Source organism: Arvicola amphibius, chromosome 4, assembly GCF_903992535.2.
Source record: "Arvicola amphibius chromosome 4, mArvAmp1.2, whole genome shotgun sequence".
In the NCBI taxonomy this organism is placed as follows: Eukaryota; Metazoa; Chordata; class Mammalia; order Rodentia; family Cricetidae; genus Arvicola; species Arvicola amphibius.
The window spans coordinates 148,777,484-148,791,162 of NC_052050.1; the positions used below are offsets into that span (position 1 = coordinate 148,777,484).

A 13,679-nucleotide genomic window follows, 5' to 3' on the forward strand; every position below is an offset into this window, starting at 1 on the left:
CACACCAGACAGGAGGCTGCTTTAAGGAGACTGTAGGGAAAGCTGACCTTGAGGAGTGAGACACACCCGCCCTTTGATCCCTACCTCGATTGAAAATCACCTGCTCTGAACTGGCCTGGAAGCCTCCATGATTTTCTTAGTGCTCGTGCGAAGCTCCAGAACCACGGACAGAGTTTCAAAAGGCAAATTCCATTAAGGACCCAACAAGAGTTTTCTGCCAGTGCTCGGATCATCTGCTGGGAAGCATGTACACACACTGAAACACGATGTGACGTTGACTTCCAACACACTATATGCCTTTGGGTGGCTGTGTCTTCGACAGACACATATTTGCAGGTCATAGCAGGAAAGTCAGAGGCTTGTCATCCACACAACATTGTGTGGATAGAGATTTTTTTTCTCTTACTGTGATTTTTGTTTGTTTTGCTTTTAGTGTGGTTTCTCTTTTTTCTTTTTGTTTTGCTTGGTTTGGATCAGGTTGGTTTCAGTTTTGTGACTGAATCTCTTTGCTTGCTTGATTAATTTGTATTGTTTCCTCTGTTGAGGGTATGGTAGTGATGAGGGGCTGGAAGTGGGATTGGTAGTGATTATCATCAACTAGTGATTAGTGTTAACCATCAAGTCAGGTCTCAAAACCTAGGCCAGCATAGCCTGGAATTGACTATGACTTGTAGATTGACATAATTTTTTCAAAAATCCTCCATCCTCCCATGGCAATGAGTTGCAATGCACATGTAGATGGATAGCAAGAAGGAAATGTTACTGTTGCGTATTTGTCTCAGGTGAGATCCATTGAGGCCAAATGCAACCTTGAGCTTGGGTTCTGGCTGGGCTGCTTTGAGCTGCAGAACACAATGCCTTTCCCTTCGAGGTGCTGAAGAGAGTGTTCTGAGCAGAGGACTGACCTCGACGCAGAGGGTGTATAATGTGTATCCTTAGGGAGAGTTAGAATCAGGAAGTGCTGTCCATCAAGGCTGTCTCCAGCTAGCTTGTCTTTGCAGACGTGGAGTTTATAGAACAGGGGCAACAGGCACACAGTTGCTGACTCGTGGCTCAAGGACATCAAACCCATACCAATTAAGATCCCGGGAGGACCCTTGCTCGAGCAAGTGAAGTCAGGAATGGAGCATGAAGCAAAAGAGAGCTGTTGGAGAAGTCAGAAAGAGTTGATAGCGAGGAAATGATCTCAGCTGAGAGCCCATCTGGCCTTGGGGCATGAGTAGCACCCAGGGAATAGAGGTTTTATGACAGAGGAGGATGCAGCAGGGGATGCCCCAAGAGTTACCAGAGCTTAGTTGGTTGGGGGAGAAACCCTATACAAGACTTAGCCCTCTTTCAATCTAGTAGGCTCAAGACACACACATTCCTGATGCTGCTAGCCAGCAAAAAGATCCAAGCTGTTAGAGCATCCAGTCAGTGTGAGACTGTATGAAAGTTACCAAAAAAAGAGGCAGTGGGTATTGACATGAATGGCTGTAAGCCAAAAGCCAGGGTGGAAATTGTGTGTGTGCGTACAAGTGTGTGTGTGTGTGTGTGTGTGTGTGTGTTTGTGTGTGTAGGCTTATGTTTGTATGTGTTTGCATTTTAGAGATATAGGGAGAGACAGAGACAAAGATAGAGAACATCTCGTTTCGTGAGTTAGTCAATTCTAGTGTAACTGTGAATACACAACCCTACGGAAACTCTGAGCTTCAGTGCCCAGAGTTCCATACCTCATGGTAGTTGTCCCTATATATCAGGATGACAATCAGGCCAAACACTTCAGCAACACAGGGATAGCTAAGATGGCAAGGCCTACAGATTGTCTGACCTCTCAATGGTCTTGAGATCATAAGGTGACTGTGTGTGTGCACAGTGTCTGTGTGGCGCACCCAATGTGGTAGGTTTGAATGCCACTTGCATTAGTGGATTATTTTTTTTTATTGAACAATAGGTATTTGGAAAAACCCCATGTCCTGGGCACAGGAAAATCTCTGAATATCCATAATTTCCATGACAATTTTAATGATAAAGCTTGGTAATATAAAAACATGACACTTAGAAGATAGGTAAGGGCATTGAGGTTATGGAAAGTACTAGATGCCACTGATATTGACAAGGAAAAGAGAGGTGACTTCCTTAGAGTGTTTCTCAGGGGCACACTTCATAGTTCAGAGTCCACTCGGAGCTGAGGCTATGGGCATGGAGATGTGGGTCAAGACATGGGAGGGAAAAGTTCTCAGTTTTGTTGCCACTCTGGAAGTGAACATGAGCGATTACAGTCATCTCCGTAGATCATTCTGGAGAAGAGCATCCATTTCCACTCGGATTCTTTTCACTCCCAAAGAGGCCACTGTGTGACAACCCAGAGGCGTCTGGGCAGTCTGAACAGAGAGGTGGCATCTTCTCTGCAGGTGACGACTCAGTCCCCATCACTGTCCTCTGAAGACGAGGAGACCTGTAGGTCCTCATAGAGGACACTCCATGGGACCTGGGAGCGTGTTCGTTCGCCATTCTCCTGAGAGGCAGGACACACAGAAGGAGGTGTTTCCCTTTCAATGCCAAGTCCCGGGGCTGCTGTCATGAACCTGGAACTCCAGTGGTCACCAAAGAGTCTGGTGAATTGCATCCTCAGGGATTGGCCTGAAATATGGGCAGCTGAAGGCTTCTGGAAAAAAACCAAAAAGGTCTGGATGAGAACAGAGAAGCTCTTGTTTGTAGGTATTCTTAGATGCCCTGCCTTGACCCCAACTCTCAGCATGGTCTTTTGGGTCAACTCTGTAGCCAACAGATTGGGAAGGAAGAGGTTGGGATATGTAGGTTCCAGTAAGAGTTCTCCAATCAAAGTCTGGGTTCTAGAAGCAGCAGTAAGAAGCCGAGCCCTAATGGCAAGAGCAGAATCAGTGGACAGAGGGGAAGGGGGCCAGAAAGCTAACAGGGCAGGCTATGTTTGTGATATGGAGCTCTGAAGGACCTGGAGGCCGAGTACCAAGGTCATGCTTAAGCACAAGTGAGGGAGACAAGGACAAGCTGCCTGTCCTCTAGGACAGCTGGTCTACAAGGAGGAGAGCCACACAGCAGAGGCTCCCACGTCAAAACCCAAGTCAGTCTGAAGTCTGGAAGTGACACAGGGAAACAATGCTGCCACACCAGAGAGGTTTATGATATCTGATGGGCACAGTGGATATGAGCCAAGCAAAGACCCACCATGGCAGGCAAAGGACAATGTTTCAGGGACCAGGAAGACAGAATTTCCTCGACAGGATCAGGTCTTTTACTCACCGCCAAGTTGAAGTCTTGGTCCATCCTTGGACTATCCATGGGAAATTCCGTAAAGGGTGCCTTCCTCCGCTGCTTATCAGAACTGTGTGGGACACACAATGGTGTGGGAACACGTCAGCTTTTGTCTCAGAAGGGGAGACTTTCTAGATCTCTAGCCCCTTTTCAGATATTTGGGGGCAGAAGGTGAGGTATGGCTTCCCCATGAGCTCTGCTGTCACCTTCTCTCTTGCCAGCCCTTTCCATATGTACCCTGGCCCTTGGCCATCACTCACCTCTGTCCGGTGACTTGTTTCCGTTTCTTGTCTCTCTCAGCCTGGTTTATGGTTCCTGGTGTTGGGAGACCCAAGAGCCTGCGAGGATCCTGGTTCTCTTTCTCCTTCCTGGTTTTCAGAGGCTGTCGCACTAGGAGGGGGCACCTGCTGCTCCTTGAGGTGTGACCAAAGGCCCCACATTCCTTGCATTTCACCTACGCATGGCAAAGGAGATACCAGAGAGTCACAAAGGGATTTGGCACCTCCCCACCCTAGGTCCTTGTCAAGGTCCAAATGTGCTTCAGTGTTCTCTCTCTAGAGAGGACACACAATGCACCATGGGTTTCAACATCAAACGGTTGTTCCTTTGAACATGGAAGAAACAAGCTTACTTGAGAGGTGCCCAGGTGAAGATAGTAAGCCCTTTATCAGACAAAGATCCTATCCTGCTGAAGAGTAGCTGCACCTACCTCCCAGTCTCTCTTTAGGTCTATCAGCAGGAGTAGTAATTCCCTTGCCTTGCTGTCTGATATGATCAGAATTGTGGATCAGTGGGACAAGTGTAATAGGCCTGAGGCCATAGTAGATATTGGCACCACTGACCGCAGGATGGACATACCATTCAGGCCATAGAACTCATCCCATTAACACTACTGGGTGCCAAAATGAAAACAGAGTCCTAATCCATCCAAGTCCATAGTTGTGGCCAATGTACTGCCCTTGCCCCTTGGCTTTTGTTTTCTTCTTGGGGCCCACTGTTCTTGTTAACTGAAACATGTCAACTGAGAATATGGTGCTTAAAAGTTCACCTTGAGAAAGGCTCAGTGATCCACCGAGATAAGGACCACCTGGCACGTACTCTGCCTGCCCGCTAATAAAGACTTTCTATTGGCTTAATCCCATGTCTGAGCATCTTCTCTGGTGGATACCCCACAGTACAAAGATTCTGTCATAAACCCAATCCATGTGTCTCCTAGCCCCAGTGTCTTCTGACACATATAGGCCTCCACTTACTCTAGGTTTCTCCTCTTCCAGTGGAGCCTATGGTCCCTCTTGGCTTACCCTGGACTCCCTAGGTTGGAACGGCTCTGTAACCCTGAATCTCCATATATGTTTCCTGACTCATTGCTAAATGTGAATCAGTCATCCGGAGCCGTTGCCTTGGATTTGCTGAATCAAAGGAAATCGGAGAGCAGAGTCAATGAAATCAAACTCCATGAGAAGAACACGTGCCTGCTAATAGCCATCAAACAATGATTCCTGTTTTGTGTTTCCACATCCCCAGCATATTTAACTAAGTGGGAACTTAAGAACTTGAAATTTGAATATTCTGGGGAATATTCATTGCTGTCCACCACTGAAGAAGTCAGGACAGGAACTCAAACAGGGCAGGATCCTGGAGGCAGGAGCTGACACAGAAGCCTTGGAGAGGAGCTGCTTTCTGGCTTGCTTTCCCTAGCTTATTCAACCTGCTTTTTTATAGAACCCAGGGCAACAGCTCAAGGCTGATACCACCCACTTGAGCTGGACCTTCCCCCATTGAGTCACTAATTGAGAAGATGCCCTACAGCTAGATCTCACAGATGCACTCCTTAGGGCTAAATCCTCTACTCTAGTGGAGTAACTCCTGAAACCAGCAATTACAACAGAACCTTGTAAACTTTTGCAGGCATGCATCTCACTATTAAGCCACAAGCCATTTCTTATTCATCCCTTAAATCTCACACTAAAAACAGAGACTTTAAATGCCCCAGTCTTTACAAATTCAAACATTAAAGTTTCAGTCCCATTAAAATAGCCAATCTCTCTTAAAATTTAAAGTCTTTCTATTGTTGCCTCTAGTAAGTATTTTCTTCAGGAGGGAAACATTAGGGCACAGTCACAATCAAATCAAAGCAAAATTAATTTCACACACGCAAATGTCTGGGATCTACTCACGATCTCCTAGACCCCTCCAGAGAGTTGGGTCACTTCTCAGGCTCTGCACTCCACAGAAAACACAGCTCGTATTCTGGCTCTGGCTGACTCCACTCCACTGCTGCTGCTGTTCTTGGTGGTCATCCATCCCATGCTTCACTGTCATCTCCAAAATGCTGGCGTCTTCTGCTGCAACTGGACTGAACTTTCACTAATGCTCTCATAGGCTCTCTCCATGGTGCCTAGCCTCAACAACTTGTATGACCCCTTCAGTCCTGAGCCTTCAACTGCCAGTGAGATTGTACTTTCACCAATGATCTCTGCCTTCTCACAGTGCCAAACCTCAGGTGCTCTCCATGACCCCTTCATGACTTCAAAACCAGTACCACCTGGGTGACTTACTCATCACCAAGCCCAACTGCCAGCACCGCACGAGGTTCATCCGGGCTGCCTCTGGAACTTAGGTTTTCCATGCTCTCAGGAAACACTTCCCAGAAGATTTCACTTCAGTGACTAGGTCTATTCTCATTCACCACTAACATCTGTGTTCCAACTGAGCAACATCAAGTATACCAGCAAAGCAAAGCGCTAGTCTGTTGTTAATCACAGCTGATTCTTCAGCCTCTGCTAACCAGAACCACAGAATCTTTATTCAGAATAACAAAAGGCTTTGAGAGAATCTTTAAACTTTCCTCTGAAACTTCCCAAGCCAGGCCTTAGTCTTCTGAGTTGCTCTTAATATTCTTGAGTTTCAAGGTCCTAAAGAACACCCCACTGAGCTCTTAACACTCAATTATTCTTCTAGCCCAAAGTTCCAAAGTCATTCCACAATTATCCCCAAATCATGACCAGGGCTGTCCCAGCAACACCCCAGTATACTGGTACCAGATTTTCTTAGTTAGGATTTCTATTCCATAACCAAAAAGCAAGTTTGGGAGGGAAGGGTCCAAGAATAAGAATATAAAAATGTAGATTCCAGAAATAAGAATGTAAAATTAAAGAAATATGAAGTTATAAGCCTAGGAGAATGAGAACAGACTGTCAACAGCTTTCTCAGCAGCTTGAGGATTAACTATTAACAGTGGGTTACTCCATTTTACAACCCACAACTCTGTTTACAAGGCCAAAGCATCTCTCTGCAAACTGAGAGCTAGCCTATGAATATGAGCCAACATTTAGAAAATAGTTATATGACCTCTGGGTTAGGCATTATCCCTGCTATGTTAAACTGGCATCATCAAGCAGACAGCAAGGGCTTCAGTAAACACCACCTGGAAGTACCAAGGAAGATAATAGGTTAAGTACACATACTAGTTTAACAAAAAAACTGTTAATGGAGATTGTAAAGTAAGGCAATCTGTACCTGAGTTTTACCTTAAAATTGTAAAAATTTCTTTGTTCAGACCTAATGCTTGGTGCCTACTATAAAAGGGTGGGTTCAGAAACTGATCTCTACCACAGCCTTACTCCCCTCCAAAAAAAAAAAAAAAAAATCTCTGGCTCTGGTCTCAGCTGATAACTTTTTGTGCCCCATGGAGATTTTTTTAATTTTTAAATTTTTTTCCTAGAATCTGGTTTCTGGAATAAAGTTTGCTTCTGGTTTATTAGACTTTGGTGGTCTGCCCCCATCTTTGCGCAAACCCCCTGAATCCAACAGGAGGAGTGGGTTTACTCAGCTTACTCTATATTGCTGTTTACCTCGGAAGGATGCCAGGACAGGAACTCAAACAGAGCAGGTTCCTAGAGGCAGGAGCTGAAGCAGAGGCCTTGGAGGGGTGCTGCTTCCTGGCTTGCTGTCCCTGGCTTGCTCAGAAGGCTTTCTTATAGTACCCAGAGCCACCAGCCCAGGGATAGCACCACCCACCATGGCCGGGACCCTCCCCCATTGATCAGGAATTGAGAAAATGCCTTACAGCTGGATCTCAGGGAGGCATTTTGTCAACTAAGCTCCTTCCTCTCTGGTGACTCTAGCTTGGGTCAAGGTAACACACAAAATCCACCAGCACAGTCAGGATGGTTCACAAAGGATCTTGCCTCAGAAACAAACACAACAGTAGCATTTGCTACCTAAACATTCATCTTATCTTTTTGAGGTGGGAGTCAGCAAGATTTATGACGGAAATCAGTACAGTTTATACCACAAAGTAAACTCCAGGGAACCCTAGCCTAGGACTTAGACCTACTTCATGATAAACACTAATTATCTGAGAATTTTTTGTTTAAACATTAATTACTCTAATTTTAATCACTTTGTGAAATTTACATTATTACCAGACTTCTTCCACCTTCTTATTACTATTGTTATTGCTATTATTGTTGCTGTTGTTGTTGTTGTTTGAGACAGGGTTTGCTCTATGTGTAATTCTGGCTGTCCTGAAACTATCTCTGTAGTCCAAATTGGCCTCTAACTCACAGAGATCCATTAACCTCTGCCTCACCGAAGATGGGATTAAAGGCATATGCCACCACCACCTGCCTAATTTTTGCCCTTTCTTAGGGAGTAAAACAAAGCAGACAAAAAAAAAATCCAAAACAACAACAACAACAACAAAAAAAAAACAAACAAGGAAAGTGCCAAGTGGTGGCAAAGGTGGAAGCTGGAGACCTGGATGCAGGATTCCTCACTAGCTGGATGGCATAAAGGCATCAGTGCGCTGGTTTGTAGGCAGGACCCAGAGGCCACTTTGAGTTATGGGTTGGCACCTTAAACCCTTCAGTGAGGCACCAAGACCCTTCCCCTGCCTGAGATCTCCTCGCCTGAGATGGCCAGGAGCTCCTGCGGTCAGAGGCTGCCTTAATCACAGATCATGCCCCTCTTCCTCCCCCCCCCCCCATCAGGGTCCGGCATGTGAGGTCCCCTAGAGGTCAAAGTTCAGCAGCTCTGTTGAGTGGGGGGCGGAGGGGTCTCTCTGAAATACAGCAGCGAGGAGGAGGAGTCAAAAGGAAATGTGGATTTGGAGGGATCTAATCAAACACCTATTTCCCACGGCAGGCCAAAGAAAGGCCAGTGATTGTCCTAGCCTACCAGCCGTGGGGGAGGCATTAACACTTGTTTATTTTTGCTTCACAGGCGTTGTGTATCTTATCATTGATTATACCTCCTTTTTTGCTTTAAGAAAATTGAAATCCCCTACCCAGGGAATAAGGCCAAAAGAAAAAACAAGACAAGATTGCCCTAGGCCTGAGTGTGGAAAGGATGAACTTCTCCCAACTCCCTTGTTATATTCTTGCCTCACCAAGTTCCAAAGACCTAACAGCAATCCTGCACTCGCGAGTGCCTCTTGTCCACTGCAAAATGCTTCCCACCTGGCCAGCACCCTAATTAATCTACTGGCTACACCTCTCCTGATTAATAACTCTCTGGCACTGCCATCTCTGTAAGTCTGTACATAATCCAAACTAGTCAACCGGCACTCTCCACGAGAACCCAGGCTCACCACACACTCTTTTTCCTCAAAAGCATGGCTCTCATAGCCTCGCTGGTTCTCTGTGGTGTGCTGAGTTAGCTGTGTGCTTCTGCCTTGTGGTGCGAAGATATTTTACTGTTTGTTCCTATACCTCTCTGGTGTGGGGATGCAGGGTTCCACCATCTCACACTGTATAAGACAGGGATCTCTTTCTCAGTAGTGGGGTTACTAGGGAGTGATCAGGATAGAGGGCTGCTTGAACCCCAAAGCCTCTGAGAAGCCTGCTTAGAACATGTTGTGTGCAGATGGACAGCCATAGAAGCCAGCAGCCTCGCCTGTGCCCGGGAAGCACAGCTGTACTTCTGGGTGATAAGTTTGACCTTGAAAATCTGAGTGAAGGAACAAAGGGCATCGTCTGGAGGGCAAAGGGAGAAGAAACATTTGACAAACACCCTCCTCCTGTTTCACTCCTGCTCCCAAGAGCAAAATGTTGTCTCCAGAGTGTCAAACGTAAGGTTAGTTCTATGAAATTAGGCTTTCTCTTTTCTGACCTGGAAAGATGTGGACTAGAGGCGTGTCTTCCTAACTCAAAGATCCTGAGTAGAGGTGGATCTTCCTGCCTCAAATTAAGGGAAAAAAAAAATCTCTTACAGGTGGCTGCCATGTTTGGATTTTAGATAGTTCCAGATGTAGTTACCTTGACAATCAAAGATAGGCATGAGAAAAAACAGTAATCTAGGGAATAAGCAAACAAGCTGCTGAAAGGAATGTTGCCACAGGGGCATTGCCTCCACCATCTTGAAAGCTAGTTTAAAACCAGGATTGTGTCTCATTTGTTGCCCTGCCCATCACTGAAGTGAAAGTCTTGTAGTGCATGTCTACAAACCTTTCTGCATTGGCTGTTGTGTAGATTTGTGTTAAAAGGAACACCAGACTTTGAGGTGCGAAGACGGAAGGCTTTAACTTTCATCTTGATTCTGGAAGACATACACCTGATGGGATTTTTTTTTAATTTGCCTTTTTGAGACAGGGTTCCAGCCCTGGCTGCCCTGGAACTCACAGAGATACCCTGCCTTTGCCTTCTGAGTGCTCGGATTAAAGGTGCGAGCCACCAACTCCAGGCTTTGATTGGGATCATAAGGAGAAAAGACACACCTTTACTCTGGGCCACACCTTCTGTTGAAAGCCTACTTAAGAACCTGGAAGAAGGAAGCTTTTGACTTTTCCTGCTTGCTCCTACCCTGCTAGCAACTCCATTTGTCCTCTGGCATCAGAGACTCTTACTTTGGGATGTCAGAATCTAATGAAGACCAGATGAGCCATCTAGACTGGTTAGATGAAGAAGTGAACTTTTACTTGAGTGAAAATATCCTTCTGCCTGATGAAGGAACTCCAGGGGGCATAGAGTCTGCTGAGCTGTTCTTAGAAGGTGAGTCTCACAGTAAGTCAATTAGAACTTACATGTCCTCAACCAAGGCTGTTAGCTCTGGAGTCTATGTGATCTTGTCCTCCCACAGATCCTGCCCTGTCATCTCCTGACCAACCAGCCCAGCATCAGGATGAAGAAGCTCAGGTGGCAGCAGAGCTGGTTGCCAAGGGGAATCACAATCTGAGGTGGAAGAAGCCTTATGACGTGGGAGCTGGGCTCAAGAACACGGGGAACAGCTGCTACCTGAATGCTGCCCTGCAGTGTCTGACACACACTCCACCTCTTGTCGACTACATGCTGTCCCGGGAGCACTCTCAGAATTGTCACGAAGGAAGCTGCGTGTTGTGTGCTATGGAACATCATGTGTCCCGGAGTCTTCTCCACTCCAGGGATGTCATCCAGCCTTCAAAGACGCTGACTGCTGCCTTCCATAAGGACAGGCAGGAAGATGCCCATGAGTTTCTGATGTTCATCTTGAATGCCATGCACATATCCTGTCTCCAAGGAAGCAAGGACTTGGGGTCCACATCTGAGCACAGCACCCTGATCTGTGAGATATTTGGAGGCTCCTGGAGATCTCAGATCAAGTGTCTCCGCTGCCAGGAAACCACATACATCTTAGAGCCCTTCCTTGACATCACCCTGGATATCAAAGCAGCTCAGAGTGTGGAGCAAGCCTTGGAGGATTTAATAAAGGAGGAAAAGCTGTGTGGGGAAAATGCCTACCATTGCGGCCACTGTCAGGAGAAGACGGCAGCTTCCAAGACTCTGACTGTGCAGGATGCCCCACAGGTTCTCCTGCTGGTGTTGAATCGCTTCTCAGAGTTCACAGGCGACAACAAGGACAGGGAAGTGAGCTACCCTGAGTCCCTTGATTTCCAGCCATACGTATCTCAGTCCAGTAGCAGCCCACTGGTGTATACCCTGTATGCTGTGCTGGTCCATAATGGTGTGACTTGTCACAGTGGCCATTACTTCTGTTATGTCAAAGCTGGCAATGGCCGATGGTATAAGATGGATGATTCTAGTGTCGACAGATGCGACGTGACTTTGGTCCTAAGTGAGCCCGCCTATTTGCTCTTCTACGTCCAGCAGACTGCTCTCAGAAGGGATGGTGTAGATGCTCCCATGGACACAGTAAGCAGGGATCTTTGCCCAGAACCCCAGGTAGGAACATCCGGGCAGAGAATGACCAACAGAGGATCCCCCATAGAAATAAGAGAGCCACTGGATCTCACAAAGAAAACAGATACCAACGATTTCCAGTGGGATATGCTTTCTGACTACCCAAGCCTGTGGTGAATCTTGGCAAAAAACGGGTTCACTCTGTCAGCCAATGGAGTTGTGATTCTCCAGTCCATATACAGAGTGGACTGGGGGAGGCACCATCCCCATCACGATAGGAAGAATCACCCCGATCAACATTCTGCCAGGCTTCTGTCTCATCTGGGGATCACGGACACTGGGCAGCTCTGTAATGAGGGTGGAAGACCAAGATCTAAGAAGATAAACTAAGGTAGGAGGCTTCTGGCTGTTTTCTAGGTCTCACGCCACTCCCTGACCCTGGGATCTGTGATCTTGAAGGTAACTTTGGAGAGAGAGAGAGAGAGATGGGGACCTGTGCTCTAGGCAGGACAGAATTTCTCACCCTGAAGGTTCTCTCCACCTTCCCCTGTGTCCTCCACTGTTGTTCCTGTGACCCTAAGAAAGTCAATTTGGACATGACAGAGACTGCTCAGAGATCTGGGCTAGTTAACCCTCAGTATTCTTTTGTATTTGGGAGGTGATGTCTGCAGCGCCCCCTACTGGATTTCATGACCCAAAGTAGGGTAGATGCTGCCACCCACAAGTTTTATATTTAGGATTTCCTCTCAGCCAAGGAGGTGCTGGCCAGACCCACTTTTAAAGCTAATACCTTAAAAAAACCCTTTCTCTTGGTTTTACTGAATAGAACACATTGGGGGGATAGTTTTATTCATTGTGCTTGAACTACAGTTCTTTTTACCAAATAAAATCTGTTACTTGACACTGTCTGTCCTTTTTATTTATTTATTTTATTGTTTTATTTTTGAGACAAGATTTCTCTGTAGCTTTGGAGCTCATCCTGGAACTAGCTCTTGTAGACCAGGCTGATCTCGAACTCACAGAAATCCGCCTGCTTCTGCCTTCCAAGTGCTAGGCGTTTGCCACCACTGCCTGGCCTCTCTGTCCTTTCTTTTGTCTTGAAGGATAATTGATATTGAATATTATTAAAGTTGAAGTATTTCCTGAAAGTTTACCTCATGTATATTGAAACTAGCTCACCTGCCAGAATTAGCGATTAATTCTGGATTTCTACTCAGCCGCGGAGTTGCTTACCCAAACCAACTTACACTAAATTTTGTAGCTACTGAAATGGTGGATGGCTTCCTTGAGTCTTTTTTTTTTTTTTTTACCTGAATTGCAATTGTTTCCTCCCCCACTACTAAGCAGCAGTTGATTCTTTTGTCCACCTTGTATGGAAATAAGCTTTTCTCTTAGCCCTTACCAAACAGCTCATCTTGGCAGGAATCAGAGACTTAGAGAAAACCACAAGTGTCATAAAACATGTCTTCTGTCTTAAGACACATGGCTCCAATGCTTACACCAACAGCTTTAGGGGAGTGAAAAGAATCTGCGTGGATTCGGATGCTCCTCTCCAGAATGAACTCAGGAGTTGACAGTGATCGCTCACGTTCCGTCCAAACGGCAGCAATACCGAGAACTCCTCCAATGGCTTGACTCACTTATCCATGCCGTTGGCATTACCTCAGCATGGACTCTGGACTCTGAAGTGTGCTGCTGAGAAGCACTCTCGAAAGGTTCACCTGTCCTTTCCATTGCCATGATTAGGAACCTCTATACGATCCTTTAGATGCAGGGCGGTGGTGGCGCACGCCTTTAATCCCAGCACTCGGGAGGCAGAGGCAGGCGGATCTCTGTAAATTTGAGGCCAGCCTAGTCTACAGGAGCTAGTTCCAGGACAGGCACCAAAGCTACAGAGAAACCTTGTCTCAAAACAAAACAAAACAAAACATAAAGAAAATCCTTTAGATGACCTCAATGTTCATAACTATCTTGTCAAATGGTGTGACATTATTAACTTATAGCATTAAAATTGTCCTAGTAATTATGTATATACAGGGCTTTTCTTGTGGATCACATGGGGCTATTCACACTACCAATGTACTGCAAACCCTAGTGGCATCAACCTACCTCATCAGGTTGCCACATGGACACTGCACACCTACACCTACCTTGTGGTCATAAGACCCCTGAGAGGTAGGACAAATCTGTACAGCTCCCTGTCCAAACAAGTGCTGTGTTGCTGAACGTTTGGCCTGATTGACATCATGAAATCTAGGTACAAACATCACAAAGTATGGAACTCTGGGC

General features: G+C 46.2%; 1 protein-coding gene across 1 annotated transcript; it reads left to right on the forward strand.

Annotated features, from left to right (window-relative positions):
• Window positions 1–8,120: 8,120 nt before the first annotated feature.
• On the forward strand, window positions 8,121–11,567 carry LOC119811639 (ubiquitin carboxyl-terminal hydrolase 17-like protein B). The gene is made up of 4 exons (XM_038325533.2): window positions 8,121–8,210; window positions 9,142–9,351; window positions 10,085–10,265; window positions 10,354–11,567. Exons 1-4 carry the CDS (start codon window positions 8,121–8,123, stop codon window positions 11,565–11,567), a joined length of 1,695 nt encoding a protein of 564 aa, XP_038181461.2.
• Window positions 11,568–13,679: the final 2,112 nt, after the last annotated feature.

Excerpts from the sequence above, each read along its gene's own strand:
- LOC119811639 (XM_038325533.2), top strand. The coding sequence starts at position 8,121 with ATGGGTTGGCACCTTAAACCCTTCAGTGAGGCACCAAGACCCTTCCCC. Across the intron at positions 8,211-9,141 it reads GATGGCCAGGAGCTCCTGCG|ATGGACAGCCATAGAAGCCA; the intron begins GTCAGAGGCTGC and ends TGTTGTGTGCAG. Across the intron at positions 10,266-10,353 it reads TGCTGAGCTGTTCTTAGAAG|ATCCTGCCCTGTCATCTCCT; the intron begins GTGAGTCTCACA and ends GTCCTCCCACAG.